Source organism: Neolamprologus brichardi, chromosome 5 (genome assembly GCF_056152115.1).
Source record: "Neolamprologus brichardi isolate AB-2024 chromosome 5, ASM5615211v1, whole genome shotgun sequence".
Classification (NCBI taxonomy): domain Eukaryota; kingdom Metazoa; phylum Chordata; class Actinopteri; order Cichliformes; family Cichlidae; genus Neolamprologus; species Neolamprologus brichardi.
In genome coordinates, this window is record NC_142108.1 from 1,160,629 (window position 1) to 1,184,138 (window position 23,510).

The 23,510-nt window shown below is 41.9% G+C and overlaps 1 protein-coding gene across 2 annotated transcripts in view; it reads left to right on the forward strand.

Moving 5' to 3' along the window:
• Positions 1 to 23,510, forward strand: part of fam120a (family with sequence similarity 120 member A) — a 33,552-nt gene that overhangs the window by 6,081 nt on the left and 3,961 nt on the right. For both annotated transcript variants that reach the window (XM_087840470.1, XM_087840471.1), the window contains exons 5-16: positions 1,451 to 1,541; positions 2,243 to 2,331; positions 2,409 to 2,659; positions 7,747 to 7,834; positions 7,927 to 8,148; positions 8,255 to 8,426; positions 13,735 to 13,984; positions 14,114 to 14,228; positions 14,828 to 15,037; positions 19,946 to 20,144; positions 20,257 to 20,395; positions 20,795 to 20,891. In XM_087840470.1, coding sequence (XP_087696596.1) covers positions 1,451 to 1,541; positions 2,243 to 2,331; positions 2,409 to 2,659; positions 7,747 to 7,834; positions 7,927 to 8,148; positions 8,255 to 8,426; positions 13,735 to 13,984; positions 14,114 to 14,228; positions 14,828 to 15,037; positions 19,946 to 20,144; positions 20,257 to 20,395; positions 20,795 to 20,891 — 1,923 coding nt within the window. The remainder of the gene's footprint in view (positions 1 to 1,450; positions 1,542 to 2,242; positions 2,332 to 2,408; positions 2,660 to 7,746; positions 7,835 to 7,926; positions 8,149 to 8,254; positions 8,427 to 13,734; positions 13,985 to 14,113; positions 14,229 to 14,827; positions 15,038 to 19,945; positions 20,145 to 20,256; positions 20,396 to 20,794; positions 20,892 to 23,510) is intronic.

Consider the following 23,510-nt stretch of genomic DNA (forward strand, 5'->3'; position numbering starts at 1 on the left):
TAGTCCTGTTGATTAAAGATGCAGAACCTCCGTGCTCTAAATAAAATCAGTTGATCTGCCAGATAAACGCACATGCAGTTAGACTGCATGTGCGTGCCTCCTTTAGCATACACTACACCACAAACAATAGAAAGCTTTGGGAAAATTGATTATGAAACAGGTTCTGACAGGTGGTCTCTCTTGGTTTGGTATTAAATCTAGTTGTATGGCCAGTTTCTGTCCTTTACTCCTTTATTTTGGTGACACCGACACATAAGTGATCAGAGTGAGATCTGAGCTGTGGCGATAAATATGTAGTCGCAGAGGATCCAGCGGGATGCTCAGAAAATGGGAAGATGATGAAGTGGTCTAAACACATTATTGAGTGTGCAGTGATTGATTCCATTTGAGTTAACCCTCTAAAACCGGTCAGAGCGGGCACGCTCCATTTTGCGTAACTATTTTTAAATCCCGGTAGCTCTGCAACCACGTAAGCTAGCGCAATATTTTTTTTTGCATATGAAACCGGAGGAGTTGTACTTACATCTTATGCCATCAGCTTGTCCTCGGTCACAGTTTCCTTCCACATATAGCTTTACAAAAACTGCATAAGAAGCACTTGCAGCAACAAAAACATAATATTCCAGAAACAGGCTTTGCCGATCCGATCAGCTGTTTGTAACACTTCCTACGTCCATCAGCGCGAACTATCGCATGTCCGCCATGACCTGGCCGAAACAGGAAGTGACGTCATTTTGCGGAAATGTAGTTTTTTACCATCAGGGCCTCATGAGCCTATACTGGTGTTTTTAAAAGTTATGTTTGACTTTCTGACTTTCTGACTTTCTGGGATGCTTAGGACTCATATTGCACTAGAAATAGTTTATTTTGATGCATATGCTGCTTTTTTGCAAATTTGCATTATAATATTTATTTTTGTTTTTCCTGCAGTGTATAAAAATTGGTGTATTTCAAAAATAAAACTATGAAGACACTCAAAATAAATTTCCTGTGGTGGGAAACTATTTTGTGCAACTTTTTTGTATTTACAGTTTTGAGGGATAAGCCTCTAAAATTTCTCTAACTGGAAATATATGTTAAAAAAACAAAAACGATTTTCAATTTTTTTGTAGTTTATTGCATTTTTTTGCAATTTATGTAATTACTATGCACTTAATGCAGACATATTATTAAAATTTGGGCTGTAATGGTTGTATTGATGTATAGCAACTTGAAATGCTCCCAAAAATGGCTCCACAGCATGTAAAAATATAATATAAGCTCTTGCGGACTTGGTTCTATGGTAGGTCTTAAAGGGTTAAGCTATGTATATTATTTTTACTGCATGTTTTAGTAGAAAGTGGTCAAAATCAGGATAAGAGGAATAAAGAATTTGCCTGTTTGAAAGTGAATTTGGAGATTTTTTTATTTTAGACAAAGAAATACTCTGTTCTCTCATTTTTTCTTTTAGTCTTGCACTGATGACAAAATCTTCCGCTTCAAGAAGGCAGTGGAGTACTACTCAGTGGCCAACCAGCCCCAACATTTACCTCTACAGTTGGGTGGGTTTTCGCCTCATCTCACCATAAACTGAAAACTCTGGAGTTCGTGTCGGCAGCACTGATCCGTCGAGTCGCGGCGCTGAGATTCAACACTTTAATATATCATTTATGACATTAACGTGCAGAGTTTCTGCTTTAACTTGAGTTTACATCAAACTTGTGTCGGAGAGAATACTTTTTTTAAAGTTTCCATTAAACTACTTTTGGGGGCTTAAAAGTTCAGTCTGTTCGGAGACTCGCTGCTGTGAGGGGGATGTACAGTAACTGTAAATGTTATTTATGGGGAGTTTAACACAAAGTGTTTAAAGTTTAGAGGTAAAAAAACATCAAACTAAACTGAGTTGATTGGACATTTCACTGCTGACCGAAGCAGCAGGTCAAACGCACTGAACAAATGTAAAGGAGTGTTTTCCATCTTTTTATACAGTCTGTTACTCATATTCAGATAGATGTAAAAAACTCACTGGACTAAATTTGATCATTTTAACAGTGAAAGAGCTTCTCCTGCAGTCCACCTGCTCAGGTGCATTTTCTTTGGCTCTGTGTTCGGTTTTATTTGAAGCTCTTCAAATGAAGCACTGCTCCTACAAATTTCAGTGTGAATGTGATGAAGCACAGAGCCTCGCTGAATAAAATATCTACGTTTGTAAGTGTAGAAGTTACTTTTCATCTGAACTAGAGGTTTTGTGTTTGTTTCACAGTTAGACCAAAACACACGGGGGTGCCTGCCGCAGTGCCATCTCCAAAACTACTCGCCATTCCACAGGCGCCACAGCCTGACAAACACGGGGTAAGAAATCCAGCTGGTACCACAGCAACGTGCTCCAGCTGCCTCAGCTGATGCTTCTGTCTCTCCCCTGCCTTCAGGTCCAGCACTCGCACACAGACGCTGTGGTGGAGAGCAGCCAGTCTGTGGACTCGGTTGAGAAAGCTCTCCCAGAGCAAAAGAGCTTCAGCAGCATTTCTCCTGAAGGGAGGCACACTCCCCTCTATGAGAGATCCTCTCCCATTAACCCCAGGCGAGCCGGCAGCCCCAACCACACAGAGGCTCCTTTCTTCAATGCCTCCTCCACGTCGTCTTCCTCAGAGAACGACGAGAGCTCGGGCACAACTGCCAAGTGAGTAGAGCGCAGCATGTCCTCGCTGAGGGTGTGCCGACTCATCAGCGGCTACACTGACTGTCTGAGATCAGCAGCAGTGGGAGAGGTCAAAGGTGAAGGTAGCTGTATGCTGTTCATGATCAGCTAAAGTTAGTTTGTGCTTTATTCAGTCAGGACTAGAGATGGTTATTTGTAACGCGTTACTGTAATCCGATTACTTTTTCAAGTAACGAGTAAAGTAAGGGATTACTTTTGCAAAAACGGTAATTAGATTACCGTTACTTTCCCGTAGGAACGCTGCGTTACTGCGTTACTAAAACCGTGATTTTTTTTGCGAGAATGTCTCATGACAGTGACGTAAGAGAGTGCGACGTTCGTGACAACAGCTGTGTGCAGATCAACAATGGATCATATATCGAGGGGAGAGAGTATGAGCGTGCAGCGTTTAAAGCGTGGAAGTACTGACCTTACTTTGAGCTTGATTCCATAAAAAGTGACAAAAACATTAGTGTCCGTTGTGCGTGGGAAGAAAACTTCTTTTTACAGTGAAAAAAACCCTAAACAAGCTCCGAGTAGCTACGACGTAATGGGAAACTCACAGAGAAACTCGCGGATTCTTCCACTGACCGCTGCACACCTGCACCAGGGTAAACCTCCGCCTACCCCACTCCTGCTTTACAGGTGAAAATAGAGCAACAGGACCGCTAGTCTTTGACTTTATTTATTTTCTACTGTGTTTTACTTGCATCTATTTGAAAGACTGAGTGTAAACACAAAAAATATTTTATTTTATGTGCTGGAATGTGCAGAAAATAGGTTTAAATGTTAAACTAATTTCTTCCAGTCAGAGAATGTTGCATATAATTAAATTTTTGCTTGATGCATAAAGTTAAAAGATTAAAACTAATAAAACAAGTTTTAAAAAGAGACTTTTCCATTTGATTACATTTTGTATGATGATTATGCAGAAAAAGTAGAATTGGGCTGAAAGATCTATTGTTTTATCACCTATTCAGGTTGTAAATCGTGTTTTTTAAAAAGTAACTAAGTAACTAAGTAATTAATTACTTTTGAAAATAAGTAATCAGTAAAGTAACGGGATTACACACCAGTCTATTAATTAATGAAAGACCAAGACAGACTTTTAATTCATTTGAAAGCCTGATGCTTAACATTGTCCACCCCAGCTGTGAAACTCAGAAACCAGTCTTACTTGTTATCATCTATCGTCCACCTGGGCCTTACACAGAGTTTCTGTCTGATTTCTCAGACTTTATATCTAATTTAGTTCTGAGCTCAGATAAAATAATTATTGTGGGTGATTTTAACATCCATGTAGATGCTAAAAATGACAGCCTCAACATGGCATTTAATCTGTTGTTAGACTCAATTGGTTTCTCTCAAAATGTAAAAGAACCCACCCACCACTTTAATCACACTCTAGATCTGGTTTTAACATATGGCATAGAAACTGAACATTTAACAGTGTTTCCTGAAAACCCTCTCCTGTCTGATCATTTCTTGATAAAATTTACATTTACAATAATTGATTACGCAGCAGTGGAGAGTGGACTTTATCAAAGTAGATGTCTTTCTGAAAGCGCTGTAACTAAGTTTAAGAATATAATCCAGCCACTGTTATCATCGTCAATGCCCTGTACCAACACAGAGCAGAGCAGCTATCTGAACGCTACCCCAACAGAGGTCGATTATCTTGTTAATAATTTCACCTCCTCACTACGTACGACTCTGGATACTGTAGCTCCAGTGAAAACTAAGGTCTCTAATCAGAAGTACCTGACCCCGTGGTATAATTCTCAAACACGTACCCTCAAGCAGACGACTCGTAATCTGGAGAGGAAATGGCGTGTCACAAATTTAGAGGATCATCATTTAGCCTGGAGAAATAGTTTGTTGCTTTATAAGAAAGCCCTCCGCAAAGCCAGAACAGCTTACTACTCATCACTGATTGAAGAAAATAAGAACAACCCCAGGTTTCTCTTCAGCACTGTAGCCAGGCTGACAAAAAGTCAGAGCTCTTTTGAGCCAACCATCCCTTTAACGTTAACTAGTGATGACTTCATGAACTTCTTCACAAATAAAATTTTTATCATTAGAGAAAAAATTACCAATAATCATCCCACAGATGTAATATTATCTACAGCTACTTGTAGTTCCATTGATGTTAAGTTAGACTCTTTTTTTCCAATCGATCTTTCTGAGTTAACGTCAATAATTACTTCCTCCAAACCATCAACGTGTCTTTTAGACCCCATTCCTACAAAACTGCTCAAAGAAGTCCTGCCATTAATTAATTCTTCGATCTTAAATATGATCAACCTATCTCTAATAATCGGCTATGTACCACAGGCCTTCAAGGTGGCTGCAGTTAAACCTTTACTCAAAAAGCCATCTCTAGACCCAGCAGTCTTAGCTAATTATAGGCCAATCTCCAACCTTCCTTTCATATCAAAAATCCTTGAAAGAGTAGTTGTCAAACAGCTAACAGATCATCTGCAGAGGAATGGTTTATTTGAAGAGTTTCAGTCAGGTTTCAGAGCTCATCACAGCAAAGAAACAGCTTTAGTGAAGGTTACAAATGATCTTCTTATGGCCTCTGACAGTGGACTCATCTCTGTGCTTGTCCTTCTTGACCTTAGTGCAGCATTCGATACTGTTGACCATAATATTCTATTAGAGCGATTAGAACATGCTGTAGGTATTACAGGTATTGCACTGCAGTGGTTTGTATCATATCTATCTAATAGACTCCAATTTGTGCATGTAAATGGAGAGTCCTCTTCACACACTGAGGTTAATTATGGAGTTCCACAGGGTTCAGTGCTAGGACCAATTCTGTTTACATTATACATGCTTCCCCTAGGCAGCATCATTAGAAGACATAGCATACATTTTCACTGCTATGCAGATGACACCCAGCTCTATCTGTCCATGAAGCCAGATAACACACACCAATTAGTTAAACTGCAGGAGTGTCTTAAAGACATAAAGACTTGGATGGCCACTAACTTTCTGCTTCTTAACTCAGATAAAACTGAGGTCATTGTACTCGGCGCTGAAAAGCTTAGAAATTTGGTATCTAACCAGATTCTTACTCTGGATGGCATTACCTTGGCCTCCAGTAACACTGTGAGGAACCTTGGAGTCATTTTTGACCAGGATATGTCCTTCAACGCACATATTAAACAAATATGTAAGACTGCGTTCTTCCATTTGCGCAACATCTCTAAAATTAGAAATATCCTGTCTCAGAGTGACGCTGAAAAACTAGTTCATGCATTTATTACTTCCAGGCTGGACTACTGCAATTCATTATTATCAGGATGTCCAAAAAACTCACTGAAAAGCCTTCAGTTAATCCAAAATGCTGCAGCAAGAGTACTGACAGGGACTAGAAAGAGAGAGCATATTTCTCCTGTTTTGGCTTCCCTTCATTGGCTTCCTGTTAAATCCAGAATTGAATTCAAAATCCTGCTCCTCACATACAAGGTCTTAAATAATCAGGCCCCATCTTATCTTAATGACCTTGTAGTACCATATCACCCTATTAGAGCACTTCGCTCTCGCTCTGCAGGCCTACTTGTTGTTCCTAGAGTATTTAAAAGTAGAATGGGAGGGAGAGCCTTCAGTTTTCAGGCCCCTCTTCTGTGGAACCAGCTTCCAGTTTGGATTCGGGAGACAGACACTATCTCTACTTTTAAGATTAGGCTTAAAACTTTCCTTTTTGCTAAAGCATATAGTTAGGGCTGGACCAGGTGACCCTGAATCCTCCCTTAGTTATGCTGCAATAGACGTAGGCTGCCGGGGGATTCCCATGATGCATTGAGTTTTTCCTTTCCAGTCACCTTTCTCACTCACTATGTGTTAATAGACCTCTCTGTATTGAATCATATCTGTTATTAATCTCTGTCTCTCTTCCACAGCATGTCTTTATCCTGTCTTCCTTCTCTCACCCCAACCGGTCGCAGCAGATGGCCGCCCCTCCCTGAGCCTGGTTCTGCCGGAGGTTTCTTCCTGTTAAAAGGGAGTTTTTCCTTCCCACTGTCGCCAAAGTGCTTGCTCATAGGGGGTCATATGATTGTTGGGCTTTTCTCTGTATCTATGAAGCGCCTTGAGGCGACATTTGTTGTGATTTGGCGCTATATAAATAAAATTGAATTGAATTGAATTGGATTACTTTTTTGGGGAAGTAATCAGTAATTAGTTACTGATTACTTTTTTCAAGTAACTTGACCAACACTGGCCTAAAAATACAGTAAATTTGCTTTTGGCTCTTTTATGTGAACATGTAGAAATTCAGTAGATCAGCAGCGTGAGCCCAGCATAGAAAGATGCATCGGTGACAGATATCACATTGAGACAGACACCAGCAGGAGCCAGCGTAGAGTTGGTTTGCAGCTTTTGAAGAACCTGCTCTACCAGTCTGGGTGTGGGCTAGAAGGTCAGGGATACAGTTAGGGGTAGAGTGACCTCATGTTTGGGTTTTGTGACCTTTATAGATGGAAGCAAAAGATTCAACAGCAGAGTAATCCACAGAGCGGTGGATGGTCTCGGCTGGCTTGCTCTTTCTTCCTATAAACAATCGTGCTGCCATCTGTATCAGAGAAACACAAATATTACTCATCAGCCCAGAGCAGATTGTTCGGGCGCTCAGTCCTGTTCTCACATCGATGTGTCGATTGTGGCTTCTTTTGCCAGTGGACTCTGGGTGCTCTGTCTGCTCTGTGCTTAAATAGCCACAAACTGCAGTAAACAGACACATTTCAAGTTTTTGACACAGTAGCTTTTTCATGCGATCTGAACACATAAGCCTCCCTTTTGCACATATCACTGAGCCTTTGACTGCCATGACTTTGTCACCAGCTCAGGTTTCCTCCTTGGGCTGGTTCCAAGATCAAGAACCGCTACGCTTTGTTGGAAATGACGCGTAGGCAGGTAGCACATGACAAAGTAAAGGGTCAAAGGTTTCTTAGTATGATGTTGTACCAAAAAGATTCTAGTCATCGTGAACGCCAGTTTATTTGACTTGTGGCTGATTGTTGAACACTTACCTGTAACTGCAACAAACCTGTTTCCTGTTCTAGTCACGTGAGCAAGCACACTGAAGAACGGCACAAACATGGACGTGCTGCTCACGCTTCCACCACACCAGAGAGAGGTGAAGGGGCGAAAGTGAGTCTAGCTTGACCAGTGCTACATATTGGTTGATGGGGAATCTGACAATAGACTTGATTGAACATCCCCACACCCCCTTGTGTCCTCAGACTGACCTGTGTGGGACCTCTGCTGTGAACCTGGGGTCACAGGATGGAGATCTCCAAGGCTTGAATGCACAAATCCCCTCCCTGCTCTCCATGCCCACCAGGAACCATATGGACATTACCATCCCACCTCTCCCTGCCGCGGCCCCCGAGGTCCTGCGGGTTGCCGAGCACAGACACAAGAAGGGCCTGATGTACCCCTACGTCTACCACGTCCTCACTAAGGTCATCTCGACTGCTTTTATCTGTGACGTGTTGTATTTCATATACAAACTCTGCATGTTGGTCGAATGTGAAGTGGCTGTGTTGATCTAACAGTGTGCCTCTGCAGGGAGAGGTTAAGCTGTCTGTCACCATTGAAGATGAAGCCAACAAAGACCTGCCTTCAGCAGTGCAACTGTTTCGACCGATCCGTCAGTATGTTTACGGAGTGCTCTTCAGCCTGTCAGAGGCCAGAAAGAAGGCGGAGAGACTCGCCATGAGGAAGAACTGCCTCCCTGAGTGTGAGTTATGATCCAACAGCTCCTTTGTGTTTAACACTGTAGTGAAAACTCACGGGCGGGGGTTTTGAGATTGGAGCAAGACTGAGAGCAGGGCTCTACACTTCCACTGGTTTCAAGTTTCAAATAATGAGGCTGGTGTGAAATGTCCCAACAAACATGCCGGTGCGGGCTCACTGTGGGGCTGTGTGCACAAGGCAAACCCACACGGGCCCCAAGCAAGTGTGCCCACTTGGGCCCACAGCAGCCAGGGCCCTTAGAAAATAGTCACTGGGACCTTGAGAGGTGAAACTGTTGTTGGACCAGTGAGTGTTTTTGTAGACAAACAGATGGGTTGCACACAGAATTCCTCTTAGGAGCCCAAAAGGAGCAAAACTGCTATGGGACTAGAGGTGGGAATCAGCATACATCCCACGATACGATATTATCACAATACTTAACGCACGATACAATATTATTGCAATTTTTAAAAATATTTTGCGATATTCAGATTCTGTACATAAAGGTAAACTTGATCAATATTCATTTTCTCTAATATCAAAGTCTCACACTCAGTCTTTCTCTCATTTCAGTTTGATTGTTGACAAACTGAACGGTTTGTATTACAGTCTAGTCCAACTTAACTGAATCAACCATCTGGTACAATTATAGCTATTCTGAACTATGCAGTTTATGAAAACTATGCAGCCCCTTCAGCAACTGAAGAATTTGAAAGTAAAATAAAACAAAACATAATTTTACATTAAATAAAAAAGTTTTAAACTTAATTAAAATAAAACATGTCTTAAATTAAAATAAGTAAACTGTCATGTTTATTGCTGCCATAAAAAAAGTTAAACACATTTGGACAGTGAAGGAATGTCAGGATTCTTGCTCAGAAAAAGGATCAACATGCTCTGAAGTCAGAGCACAAAAACCTTTTTGTAACAAAGTATCGATTTCTGCTGTCCCTGTATCGATACATTATTAGCAAACAAAATATCACGATACTACACAGTATCGATTTTTTCCCCCACCCCTATATGGGACACAAATGCGAAACGCTCCATGGACCCCAAAAAGGTTTTCTGTGGGGTTTTTTGTTCATCCACAACTATTGAGTGTGGGCATGTGTGGGGTTGTGCTGGTATCAGACAAAGAGTATTTTGAACTGAACCATGCAAAGCTACTCTAGTATGTGTAGTCCATAGTTGAGCTCTTTTGCTGCATTAGTTTGTTATCTACAGGTGCATCAGTAGCAACTGTGTTGGACAATTCTTAATTCTATATCTGGGACTCTCCACCATTTGACCTTAGAACTGAAGAAGCCTCTCGGATGAGAGGTGAAACGTCTTCAAGTAACTTAAAGAAGTCCAGACGCTTTTCTTTGCAAGCTCCTTTGACTACGATGACCTGGATGACTGAGAACCTTCACAGACAATTCTTAATTCTGATTTTCTGAGAACAATAACTCATAACAGATTTTCTGACTGTTCAAACCGAGGCTGCTGAGCTCCAAACAACTTCAGACACTTTTACTTTGTCAGCGTGTTTAGAATATTAATGTCAGCTGCATGAAAGTGATTCAAGTGTCTTGTTAAGTTTGTTGCTACAAACCATTTTGTGGTCGTTCTCTGTGACAAAGTGGGTGAGCAGCTGTCACACTTTTATAATTTCATTACAAGTTCATTTTCCACACTACAGAGGTCCTTCGTTTATTGCGGGAGTTCCATCCATCCATCCATCTTCATCCGCTTTATCTGAGGCCAGGTTGCGGGGGCAGCAGCCTAAGCAGAGAGGCCCAGACCTCCCTCTCCCCAGCCACCTCCTCCAGCTTATCCGGGGGAACACCAAGGCGTTTTCAGGCCAGCCGAGAGATATAATCTCTCCAGCGTGTCCTGGGTCTGCCCCGGGGCCTCCTCCCGGTGGGACATGCCTGGAACGCCTCACCCAGGAGGCGCCCAGGAGGCATCCTTGTCAGATGCCCGAACCACCTCAGCTGGCTCCTTTCGATGTGGAGCAGCAGCGGCTCTACTCTGAGCCCCTCCCGGATGGCCAAACTTCTCACCCTATCTCTAAGGGAGAGGCCAGCCACCCTTCGGAGGAAGCTCATTTCCGCCGCTTGTATCCGCGATCTCGTTCTTTCAGTCACTGCCCACAGCTCGTGGCCATAGGTGAGGGTAGGGACGTAGATCGACCGGTAAATTGAGAGCTTCGCTTTTACACTCAGCTCCCTCTTCACCACGACGGACCGGTGCAGCGTCTGCATTACTGCAGCTGCAGCCCCAATCCGTCTGTCGATCTCCGGCTCGCTTCTCCCATCACTCGCGAACAAGACCCCGAGATACTTGAACTCCTCCACTTGGGGCAGGAACTCATCCCCGACCCGGAGGATGCGGGAGTTATGTTCCAAAAATAACCAGCGATAGGTGAAATCTGCGAAGTAGCCAGCTTTATTTTTTACAATTATTATAGATGATTTAAGGCTGTAAAAGCCGTCACTACACACTTTATACACGTTTCTCAGACAGGCATGAACATTTTCACACTTTTCTCTCTTGTTTAAACTCTCAGTCCAGTATTATAGAATGAAACCAAAGATCAAACCCTGTTTTAGGTCCAGAACATGAGAACAGAGCAGCTGCCAGAGAATTCAACATAAACGAATCAATGGTACGGAAGTAGAGGAAGCAAGAAGAATGAGCTGAGTAAAGTTTGACTTATCTGACTGTTTTGTTTCGCTTAATGCGCCTTATAATCTGAAAATTATGGTAACTTCACCTTCCTTTAGCATGTCCAGAAATCCAACTTTTTGTGCGATGGTTAGCATCTTCCTCTGCCGCAGCTGCCTTTGACCGTGCAAAACGTTTCGTTGACATTGTTGTGTTTGTTGTGGAGAAAACTTAGAAACATACAGTGCAGCACTTTAGAGTCACACTGCTAGGATCGAATATTTATGTAAATTTGACAAGCTGAACGCATTCTGTACTGTACAGCCAATCAGGACGCAGAACACAATGCGGCGTAAAAAAATACAACATTAAAAAAAAATGCAAAATTGCACAAAAGAAAATCCACGAAACAGCGAGCCCACGAAAGATGAACGGCGTTACAGCGAGGGACCGCTGTCCATCATGTTGTTTTTGCTACCATACATGTGCGTATTTGCTATAGCTTCACATACTAAACTTGGTTTGTTTGTGTTAGCATTATGTTGCAGTTAATATCAAAGCATGTACAAGTCATAATTATAGTATTATATTGTTATAAGTATTGCTCATCCATTCTCTTCCAATTAATCACATCAGGGCGCGCGGGGCTGGAGCCTATCCCAGCTACCACGGGGCGAGAGGCGGGGTAAAGCCTGGACAGGTCACAGAGCTAACGCAGGGAGACAGACAACCTTTCACACTCACATTCACACCTATGGGAAATTTAGAATCACTACTGAACATAACCCCACTAACTGCATGTCTTTGGACTGTGGGAGGAAGCTGGAGAGGAGCCACACAAACACGGGGACAACATACAGACTCCACACAGGAAGGCCGGGCCTTTCTGTGTGGAGTCTGTGAGGCAACAGCGCTAACCACTTAGCATTGTGTTTGTTTGTTCTGAGCCACCATGCAGGTCAGGTGTTTCCTGACCTATAGTGCTGGTGATGTCATTGTTGACAGTGATGTCATTGTTGACATCACTGGGCTAAACCAAGCAGAAGGGTGCTCTACTTGTAGAATTGTTTTCTTTTGTTTCTTTTAATGTGTATTTTTCTTTTATAGGGACCCATTTAGCTGTGTTAATGAGCTGTGATTGTTTAGTGACTGTTATGAGATTTTCATATGTACACATTAGATTTACAGGTTTGAGCTGTTGTTACCAGGTAGACTAATTAGCTGTGAATTGACAGCCTACATGGAGTCAGTCAGAGGTTGTTTCCGGTGCTTCTTTTTTGTGTTGGTTTGTTTAATATGGAGGTCTAACTTTCACATGTCACAGAGAACACTGTAAATAAACTCCTCACCTCGGAAAACTCTAAATATTATTTTTACCCGCCTGTCCAGACGAGCTTACATTCTGTATTGTTGATTTGGGTTTACTTTGGTGAGCTTTGTGTCTTCTTCATTCAAAGTTAAGAACTCGATTACAGCCACATGCTAACCACATCTGGCTGTGAGTGTGTGCGAGTGACCGCTGTGCATGAAAGGGACCAGCATATAATCAGATTTGAACGATTGACTCGTCACCGGTCTAGGCCAAGATCGGTGAAAATCCTCCGATTCTGGTTTCGGTCTGTTCGACCACTGTTGATACCTGTTATGTCTTTAGGTTTGACTGGAACCTTTGACTCATGATCAACTTGTAAATAACAGCTATTGAGCCCTAATAGTTAGGGATGCACCGATACCGATACTGGTATCGGGTATCGGGCCGATACTGTAAAATGTGTGTGTACTCATACTCCTAAAAGTTAACTGATACCATGAACCGATACTAACTTATTTCATTATTCAGAGGGTGGCTTGTCATTTCTGTAGTTTTTTAGATTGGCCACTAGGGGGACATCCCGCGCTAAACAGGCACAGGGTTAGGCGAGTGAGACTGGCGGCTCCAGATAAAAAAGAGAAACTGGAGGCTGCTGTAGCTAGGCTAAACAAAATGTCAGCTGTGTGGAACAGCCAACTTTAACTCAAGTTTTGGAAAAGCGAAGAAAAATGTCAAGAGAAAATCCACAGGCAGTTAAAATAACAGAGGCTCTGACTCATTTTATCGCTCTGGATGACCAGCCAATGCCGGCCGTGGAAAACATAGGATTGCACCGTCTTCTCAGCATACTCGAGCTGCGATATGAAATTGGACACCCTGCAATAAGTTTATTTTATTCTCAAACCTAATTTGTATTTATTTTATTCCAAACAGAAGTGTTTATTTATTATTCTGAAAGCTCGAGACAGTGCCAATAGTTCAGTGATATTTTGTTAAATTACAATGTGGAGACTCTGCAATAATTTAACAGAAGTGCTTATTTTTCACTTGAAATTTTTTTGTGGTCATTTTTATTAAGATTTTATTTTTTATTGGCAGAGAACAAAATAAAACCTGTCTTCCAATTCATTGCATTTGTGTGTGTGTGTGTGTGTGTGTGTGTGGTAGAAGTATCGGTTTTTGTACTCAGTATCGGCAAGTACTCAGATCCAAGTATCGGTATCGTATCGGTTTGAAAAAATTGGTATCGTTGCATCCCTAATAATACTGATATAAAGCTGGCTTTTAAACATCTTTTTTTACATGCTACAAAAGTACGAATTGTTCACTATTTTTTGTCCTCCTGCAGACACACATGTCATGGTTAAAGAGTGGGCTGCCTGCAAAGGCAAATCTCCCCACACTCCAGAGCTGGTGGAGGCTCTGTCCTTTAGGGAGTGGACATGTCCCAACCTCAAGAAGCTGTGGTTGGGGAAAGCCGTGGAGGACAAGAACCGCAGGATGAGGGCGTTCCTGGCCTGCATGCGCTCTGACACCCCGGCCATGCTGAACCCCAACAACGTCCCCACGCCCCTCTTAGTGCTGTGTTGTGTGCTCCGGTGAGTAGCCACAGTCTGACAGCTGGAAGCAGTGCGATGCTAAAGTTTAAGGGAGTGAGGATTGATGAGGACGGGCTCGATCGGTTCCCGCTTTCTGTAACACTGTTAATCTTCTGTGTTTTGCTTCAGGTTTATGTTACATTGGCCAGGAGTAAGAATTTTGCGTCGTTACGAACTTGATGCTTTCCTAGCTCAAGCACTTTCTCCTAAACTTTATGAACCTGACCAGCTGCAGGAACTTAAGGTGATTTTATAGTCTTGATTATATGAGGAGCGTCTGAGATCTGCATCCGGGAATATCTCGGCTATAATCTGCTGCTCAGTCAGCCGTTCCCTTGCTTTGTACTGCACCTCTTTCTCTTCTCTGGACACTCCTCATATTCCTAAAACAAGCTCTGCAAAACACTGTTTTGCAGAGCTTGTTGTTGCTGAAGCTGTAGCTTTGTGTTAAGAGATGTATTTGTAGAGCTTTGCGGGATTTCAGTGACGTGTGTGGATGGTTTATAAATTCAGGAGAAGCTGGATCTCTTTGATTTGACCCGTTTTAATGAAACCATCCACACGAGCTGTGCGCTTTCCTCTTTGTGGTCTCTGTGTGTGTAGCTCCCCTCAGCCTGTGTCAGAACATCTGGGTTGTGTGTGCTGGCTTTCTGTCTTGGCTCGATTAGCTTGTTCGTCGCTGTGTTTTAGCAGCTGAGTGTGAATGGGCTGCTTACACCCGCTCTGTGCTTTGCTTCGCAGTTCCCCCGTTTCAATCTGAATGGTCAGTAGGGCTGTTAGGGGTTGGTAGTTTTTTATTTTCATTTCAGCATTTTAGAAGTTTTTCATATTTTGCTTCCACAGATTGACAACCTGGACCCTAGGGGAGTCCAGCTGGCTGCTCTGTTCATGAGCGGCGTTGACATGGCTCTGTTCGCCAATGACGCATGCGGGCAGCCGATTCCCTGGGAGCACTGCTGCCCGTGGATGTACTTTGATGGCAAGCTGCTTCAGAATAAACTCGTCAGGGCCAGCAGGGAGAAGGCCCAGCTCATCGACCTCTGTGATGGTCAGGTAGATTCAGCCGCACCAGTCTCACGTCAGCAAAATACGCTCCAGTATGAAGGTTGGGATTGGGGTTTCTCATGCTTCTGGTGTATTTGAGCCTGCTGTATTTTCCATTAATATTGTTGTTGTAGCTTAATGAGTGATGCTAACTTTACACTCTCAAAGCTGTGCTGTAGACATTCAGGGAATCAAACAGTTGAACAAAACAAACCCTAAACTGTGTCCTGCATGGGGTTCAAAACATATATAAAGAGAATATCATTTGCCCAAAAATCAACCCTCTGGGCTCTATGGTGGCCATGAACAAGCTGAGAGGGAGTTTGTATGTTTTTGCTCTCCCTGCACAAAAATAACAATGCATTATAATCAATGTTGATGTGAATCAATTACATGTCCCAGACTCTACTATTAATAATACAAGAAATTTCAGTAGCAATGCAATTATATAAAATTGTGAGATGTGATGTTGTCTTCCAGCTAGTGCAGTGGACAAACAAACTGGTGTTTAAAGGGTTAAAATTCTGAATTTGAATGAAATTTTGATTTTCATGAACAGCACTGGTGCTAATCTAAAAAATCAAGTCAAAAAAAGTGGAAATTTTTCTTAATATATATGAATTTTATAGCATTTTGTAAACGTAAACAAGGGGTGGCCATTTTTGGCCACGAACAAGCTGAGAGGGAGTTTTTATGTTTTTCTGTCACTGCACAAAAAAACAAAGATGCATAAAAGTCATTGATACTGTTAATTATTGCTATACATCTAACCTCCACCATGGTTAGAAAATAAATCAGATGGCATGTTTTATTTGGAAAAAAATTGGGGTTTTACGATTTTTTCCATTTATGAGTTCCTAGGATTATTTGATCTAACTGGTATTTAAAGGGTTAAAATTCTGAATTTGAATGAAATTTTGATTTTCATGAACAGCACTGGTGCTAATCTAAAAAATCAAGTCAAAAAAAGTGGAAACTTTTGTTAATATATATGAATTTTATAACATTTTGTAAACGTAAACAAGGGGGTGGCCATTTTTGGCCATGAACAAGCTGAGAGGGAGTTTGTATGTTTTTGCTCTCCCTGCACAAAAATAACAATGCATTATAATCAATGTTGATGTGAATCAATTACATGCCCCAGACTCTACTATTAATAATACAAGAAATTTTAGTAGCAATGCAATTATATAAAATTGTGAGATGTGATGTTGTCTTCCAGCTAGTGCAGTGGACAAACAAACTGGTGTTTAAAGGGTTAAAAATGTAAAAAGTAATAATTATTTTATATTTATGAAAAGAACTGAAGTTAGTTAAAAGCTTTATGCAGAAAAAATGGCAAAAAACCCCATAAAAATAATAAAACTTACAGACTTAATCTGTTGGTGGACACTTTTGGCCACAAACAAGCTGAAAGGTGATTTTGAACAAACCCAGAGGGATAAGTATATACATCCCCGAGTGCTGCTATTGGTTATTTACCTTCATGCTCACATTAGAGTTGGGCAATACGTTCTAATTTTCCAGCTGACCATCTTCAGTCCAACATCTGACTGTGGTGTGTGTGCAGAGCCATCTTTTCCTATTTGGACCTACTTACATGTAAAAATGATTCAAAGACTTACAGTTATGGTTTGCATTAACTCATCGTGAGCATGGGTGCCGTGGTAATTTGGGGCTTTAATGATTTCTTTGAACTGTTCTCTCTCCAGGGTGGAATAATTGCAAAGCTGCTTTAATGACTTTTAAAAAAGGTGCACAATTTAGAATTTTCTGTAATCCACACAGGGTCAAAAATATAAAGAAAAGCTCAGATATTTACATTTTCTCACTGTTTTAATAAGTGAGAAGGCCAAGGCCTATTAACCTCTCGTTAGTGATTATGATCGACTACAACAGGTTGTTTCTCTCCAGCATAAATAGTGTTTGTTTGACAGCATTCATTAGACGGAGCAGTACTCAGAACAGTGGAGAAGTCCAAGGAGCTCAGTGAAGAGCTAAAAGGAGAATTGTAGAAAGGTTTCTCAGTGTATGTAAGTACAAGTTATTTAAAGTTGTCACCATTATGCCAAAGAAGAAGGTCTAAACTGTGATCCTCAGATGAGAGAAAATTGGTTTGGATTTTCAGGAACAACCCACCAAGGCTCAAGCCTGTCCACGGTGAGTGTTACGTTGCCATGGACTGAGAGGATACTGACCGAGAAAGAATCCCCAGCTTTACATTTAGAAGAGTAAGGATGAGGCTTTCACACCCGAGAACGCTTGGGAAACTGTGAAACATGGACACGGTTGGTTGCTCTAACAGGAAACACATCAAACATCATACAGTTCTAGCTTGTTGGTAACAAAAGCACCTGGATAAGGTACAACTTGGTATTGGGTATTTAACTGGATATTATTGTGAAGGTCTGTATATATAATCAATTCAAACCTTTGCATTGCCCAGTTTTTTTTAATCATTAAAGATGTGTGCTGTACAGTCGTTCCACCCTGGAAACAGAACAGTTCAAAAGAATCATTAAAATTGCTGTAACATTCATGCCACGAGTGTATGTAAACTTCTGACCACAACTGGAAATGAAGGAGTCTAAAAAATGGGTACAACCTGCTATTAAACAATGGCAAAGAACAGCTGACAATATTCCAACATCTTGCCTAGAAAAGCGTTCTGCTATATTTTATTAGCTCTGAAATGTGTCTGAAAAAGGAAGCATGATTTCCACACTGGTGATGAAGTTCCTTAAACTGACCATACAGGGCAGGGTCTCTTCAGCAAAGCAGTAGCTACTCAGAAGAGTAGCTACTAGGGCTTCCACAAACGATTATTTTAATAGTCGACTAATCAGATCATGCGTCCATTGGACGTACAACGTACAACTTATTGCACCAGCAGCATCTGCTCTTATATAACTATCATTAGCTTACAGCTTTAAGTGTATGTGCTAACTAAAAATAAGGACAAGACGATCGTTTATTAAATTTTAATGAAATTTTCAGATTGTTTCGGTGAAGTTTAATAAACTCCTTGCTATCTAAAATATAACAGGACACCGGAGTAAATTCTCGAGCATCTCACACTTCTGATAATCAGCTGTCTGCTGGACGTTTATTCAGCTGTGTAAAAACTATAACTTTAATCTCAGCCAAACCGATTTACTCAGGAACAAATAAAATACTAAAAAAGCCAAACAATAACATTTTGAAGTTATCTAAGTGACTTATATATCATGTTTAACCTGAGTAGCGAAAGACAGCGGTGGGTTTGAAGCCGGGAGTCCGGTGTTCTCACGGCTCTAGTGAGCCTAGCCCCCGGCTAGCTATCGAGCTAGTGGGTAACAGACGTCTCCGAAAACGTCAGAGCGCTTTTGAAAATATGTGGTGTCTTGATAAACTGAGCAGATATTTGAGGTTTACACAGCTACATTCTCGCCTGAACATATGTTAAATGTTTATTTTGTGACCCAGAAAGAATAATAAGAGTCATATTAAAACTAACTAGCTGCCGCCATTGTTGTAAACTGAGCTGGGCTGCGCTATGAATTCTGGGACACAGCTTCTTCTTCTTCGGGGTTTAATGGCAGCTGGCATCCTTGTACATGCAGTGCTGCCATCTTCTGTTTCAGTCCGTTATTACACTCTTAAATCCTTCTACTTATTCCTGAGTCTTTTGGGATCTTACAAAGCTTCAAACGACGCGTCAACTATTAAATCAGTCGTCGACGATTTTGATAGTCGACGTAATCGTGGCAGCCCTAGTAGCTACATATGTAGCGATATATGTAACTACTCAGAATGAGAAACAAAGTTGTTTTAAGTGACTTTTAAACAGGACACGGTTATCAGTTCCAGACAGGCTGGTCTTAGTAGTGTGGGAAGTTTCTGAAAACTATCTCTAGGTTTTACGGAGAATGGTCCAAAAAAAGTTCTCTTGATGGAAAGGCCTTATTTATGTCTGTTGTTAGAGGAGAATGACTAGAAGGCTAAAAGCTAAAGGGAGATGTTTTCAATAAGCACTTGTCACAGACGAGGTCTGCAGGAGAACGCACAAATCAAAGCAGATGCACTACAGAGACAGAGAACCACACTGGTTCACTTCTATCAGCTAACAACAGAAAACTGAGGCTCCAGTTTTCACTGGCTCATAAAAATTGGATGAGAAGATTGAGCAGCTTGTGCCTGGTTTGAGCCTCGATGTCTGTTGTGACATTTTGGATGCTAAAATCAGTATTTGGTGTTAGCAGCATGAAAGCATGGATCCATCCTGCCTGTATTAGCAGTTGAGGCAGCTGCTGGTGGTGCGTGGACATATTTTCAGCATCATTTAAATATCGCGGCCTACCTGAGTATTGTTGCTGACTACGTTCGTCCCTTTATGACCATAGTGTGCGTATCTTTGATGGCTCCTTCGAGCAGCATAAGCACCAGTGTCACAAAGCTCCTATAATCCCAAACTGGTTTCTTGAACATGATGATGAGTTCACTGCACTCAAACGGCCTCGACAGGCACCACAGCACAGCAGCTTTAGAGTGTGGGGGTCGTCTCTTCAGTGCCTGAAAATAGGGAACTGACTGGAGATGCCTGAGATTAAAGGTAGTCTGCACACATATCACTAATCTTTAACGCATTCTTAAAAATTTTAAGGCTGTTCCTGTTGTTTTGTTGAAACTACTGTTGAGCACCTGTTGTCCCAGATCTCATGAATCGAGGCGAAAGGCCGGTTTCATTTTACCGTGATTTAATCAGACACTGAACATTTTCTTGTCAGACGGCGAGCAGCGCAGCTGATCTAATGAAGCTGTTAAAGGGAGGCATCGTGTTTAACTGACAGCAGTGTGATATTGATTTTATAGCTGCTGATTCAAGAGGCAGATGACTGCACAGACAAAAAAAGAGCTCTCTGATATCTCTCTCTTCAGGCTGAGCTGGCGACCAGGGTGGAAAAGATGCGTCAGAGTATCCTGGAAGGTCTCAACTTTGCTCGGCCACCTCATCTGCCTCCTTTCCCCCCACCGCCACCTCTGCCTCCTCACGGGATGCCTTTCTACCCTCCCACTGGTTATTTCTACAACCCGCCTCCAATGACGCCTCCTGCAGGGAGAGGCAGGGGGGTGCCCGGTGAGTTCTGCTCTTTAAAACATGTAGCCCAGTTTAAGGTCATTTCTCACAAGTCTTCAGAAACAAAGCGTGCTCTTAACATTTGATGCCAACTTCTCGCCGTTTCTGTAAGGAATGGAAGCAGTCCAAACACAAGGTGGGAAGCTGGAGATCGCCGGCACTGTGGTGGGTCAGTGGTCTGGTACACGACGCAGCCGAGGAAGAGGAGGCATCCCTCTGCAGGTGGTGTCTGTCGGTGGACCAAACAGAGGGTAACAGAAAGATCGAACGTCTCGCTCATATTACTTTGAGAACAGACTTTTCCATCATTTACGTTACACGAGGAAACTAAGAAAACACCACTTTTTTCTTTTTACCACTGTAGAAAATGAGACGGTGTCATTCACATCAGCATATCGCGCCCATAGTGAAGTAATACGGCTCGATGTATGAACTCACACATTTTTCTAGGCTTTTCGGATCTGAACTTTATGTGTAAAACGATCAGGTTTCTTTGTAATACACTTTATGACTGGTCCTGATGTATGGTCTAAGCCTTCCTGTCTATAAGCTCATGTAAAAACAACTTGTTTTTCATGTAGAGATTCAAAATGTGGCAAAAACAGCAGATTAAAATGAATCCACAGTGGAAATCTGTCTGTTTCTTGCAGCCGTCCAAGAGGCGTGATTTCTACACCGCTCATAAGGACGTTTGGTCGGGGAGGACGGTACCACGCCCGAACCTTCAAGAGCCAGGGAACGTACCTGGTGAGTCAGTCATGATTTCCTTTTATTTGGAGGGACTGTGCAGAAAAAAACATTATCTCTGAAAGAAACAATAACACTGCTCTGGATTTATAACTCCATCGATCCGGACAGGATCCCCAGCACAACAGATAAACACTAACTGTTGTGCAGTTAGGTCCATATATATTTTTACCTGTTTACTGAAACATGTTCCAGTTGCAGTTATACTCTGGACATAATGTGCAGACTCTCAGCTTTCATTTGAGGGGATCCACATTCAAACTGGATGAAGGGTTTAAGAGTTTCAGCTACTTAACATGTGGCACCCTCTTTTTAAAGTGACCAAAAGTAATTGGACAGTTTACTCAAAGTGCTATTTCACTGGCAGGTGTGGGCATTTCCTTTGTTATTCATTATCAGTTTAGCAGATAAAAAGCCAGGAGTTGAAGAAAAAAAGCAAAAGTGTGGAGAAGGTGTGCAGCTCATGATCCAGAGCATCATCTGTAAAACACAGCAGAGGCAGTGTGATGGCTGTCAGCGGCACTGGGACACTATTCTATTCAATTCAATTCAATTCAATTCAATTTTATTTATATAGCGCCAAATCACAACAAAAGTCGCCTCAAGGCGCTTCATAGATACAGAAACAAACCCAACAATCATATGACCCCCTATGAGCAAGCACTTTGGCGACAGTGGGAAGGAAAAACTCCCTTTTAACAGGAAGAAACCTCCAGCAGAACCAGGCTCAGGGAGGGGCGGGGCCATCTGCTGTGATTGGTTGGGGTGAGAGAAGGAAGACAGGATAAAGACATGCTGTGGAAGAGAGACAGAGGTTAATAACAGATATGATTCAATACAGAGAGGTCTGTTAATACATAGTGAGTGAGAAAGGTGACTGGAAAGGAAAAACTCAATGCATCATGGGAATCCCCCGGCAGCCTACGTCTATTGCAGCATAACTAAGGGAGGATTCAGGGTCACCTGGTCCAGCCCTAACTATATGCTTTAGCAAAAAGGAAAGTTTGAAGCCTAATCTTAAAAGTAGAGATAGTGTCTGTCTCCTGAATCCAAACTGGAAGCTGGTTCCACAGAAGAGGGGCCTGAAAACTGAAGGCTCTCCCTCCCATTCTACTTTTAAATACTCTAGGAACAACAAGTAGGCCTGCAGAGCGCGAGCGAAGTGCTCTAATAGGGTGATATGGTACTACAAGGTCATTAAGATAAACTAGTGTTTACTAGTGTGCCTGGCAGAGCATTAAAAAGGAAGAAGCCCAACATCTGAGTTCATCCATGAGTCCAAGACCTCAGGCTGTTATTGCCAGCAAAGAGTTTTCATACAAGTGTTAGAAATTAACTTTTTATTTTCAGTTATTTAATCTGTCCTGTTGCTTTTGAGCCCCTGAAATGAAAGGATTCTGTACTTTTTGTTCAACCCACTGAATTAAAGCTGAAGGTCAGCACTTCATCATTGTGGTAATGTACAGAACCACGATGTCTGTCCAAACATGTATGGACCTAACTGTACCCCACTGACCTCCAAACATACAGGCAGCGATTTGAGGCCAAATTTCACATTTCATTCATCGCTCTATCAGACCTGTTGCCACGTTTTCAGTCCAGCTCTTGTGTAATGTGGCAAATCCCAGCGTTTCGTTCTGTTTTCTTTAAGAACAACAGATGAATGTGTTATTTATGAATTAGTGCCGTTCTGTCAGGCCACTGCAGATCTCTGTCTGCTGTCAGTTTTCTCATCTCTTTGAAGGACACACTGCACTACAGTCCAGTGTAAAAGCTTGTTTATGAGTTTGAAACCTGAATGCTTATATTAATAAGTAATTGTGTTAATCTAGTTTAAAATACTGACCAAAGCAATAGTAACCATACTTTTGCCATCACTGGTTATTGACCATCATCGACCATTTGAAGCTTTAATCTTCAAGATGATCATTAGTGTCTGAAATTCTCACACGTGGATTTTGGTACCAGAGAAATGAATAATTCCTAAATTGAAGCTCAGCTTGTAGTTTGCTCTCCCAGGAAGGTGCCTCACAAAAATCCCGATGCAGCTGTTGGTTTTTCCACTGTTTAATTACGGTGCAAAACCAGAACACAACCATTGTGTGAGCTTTCAGCATGGGAACATGAAAGGGAACTAAACAGGCTCCCTGCATGTCTCTGGGCTTCCTTTTGCTGCTAATTAACTTCTAAATAACTCTCGAGTCCTTTTGTTTGTTGGCAGGACTTCCAACCCACAAATGCATTTTTCTGTGCTGCACATGATTTTCAATGGAGTCCTGACTTTTGTAACATGTGGGCCTTAATAAGCTCTAAATATCCTCTTCTACTGTATCACACCATTGAAAACACACAAGTTAGTTTCATTGTTTCTGTGTTTCTAAATGTTTCCAACAATTTCTGACCTATGAAGGTCATCACAGTGCACAGTGCCTTCTGGGTCTTTGACTGGTTGCGGCTACGTCCACACGTACCCGGGTATTTTTGAAAACACAGATTTTTCTATGCGTTTGCACCTTTCGTCCACACGTAAACAGCGTTTTCGGTCACTGAAAACGGAGATTTTTAAAAACTCCAGCCAGGGTGGATATTTTCTAAAACTCTGTTTTTGCATTTACATGT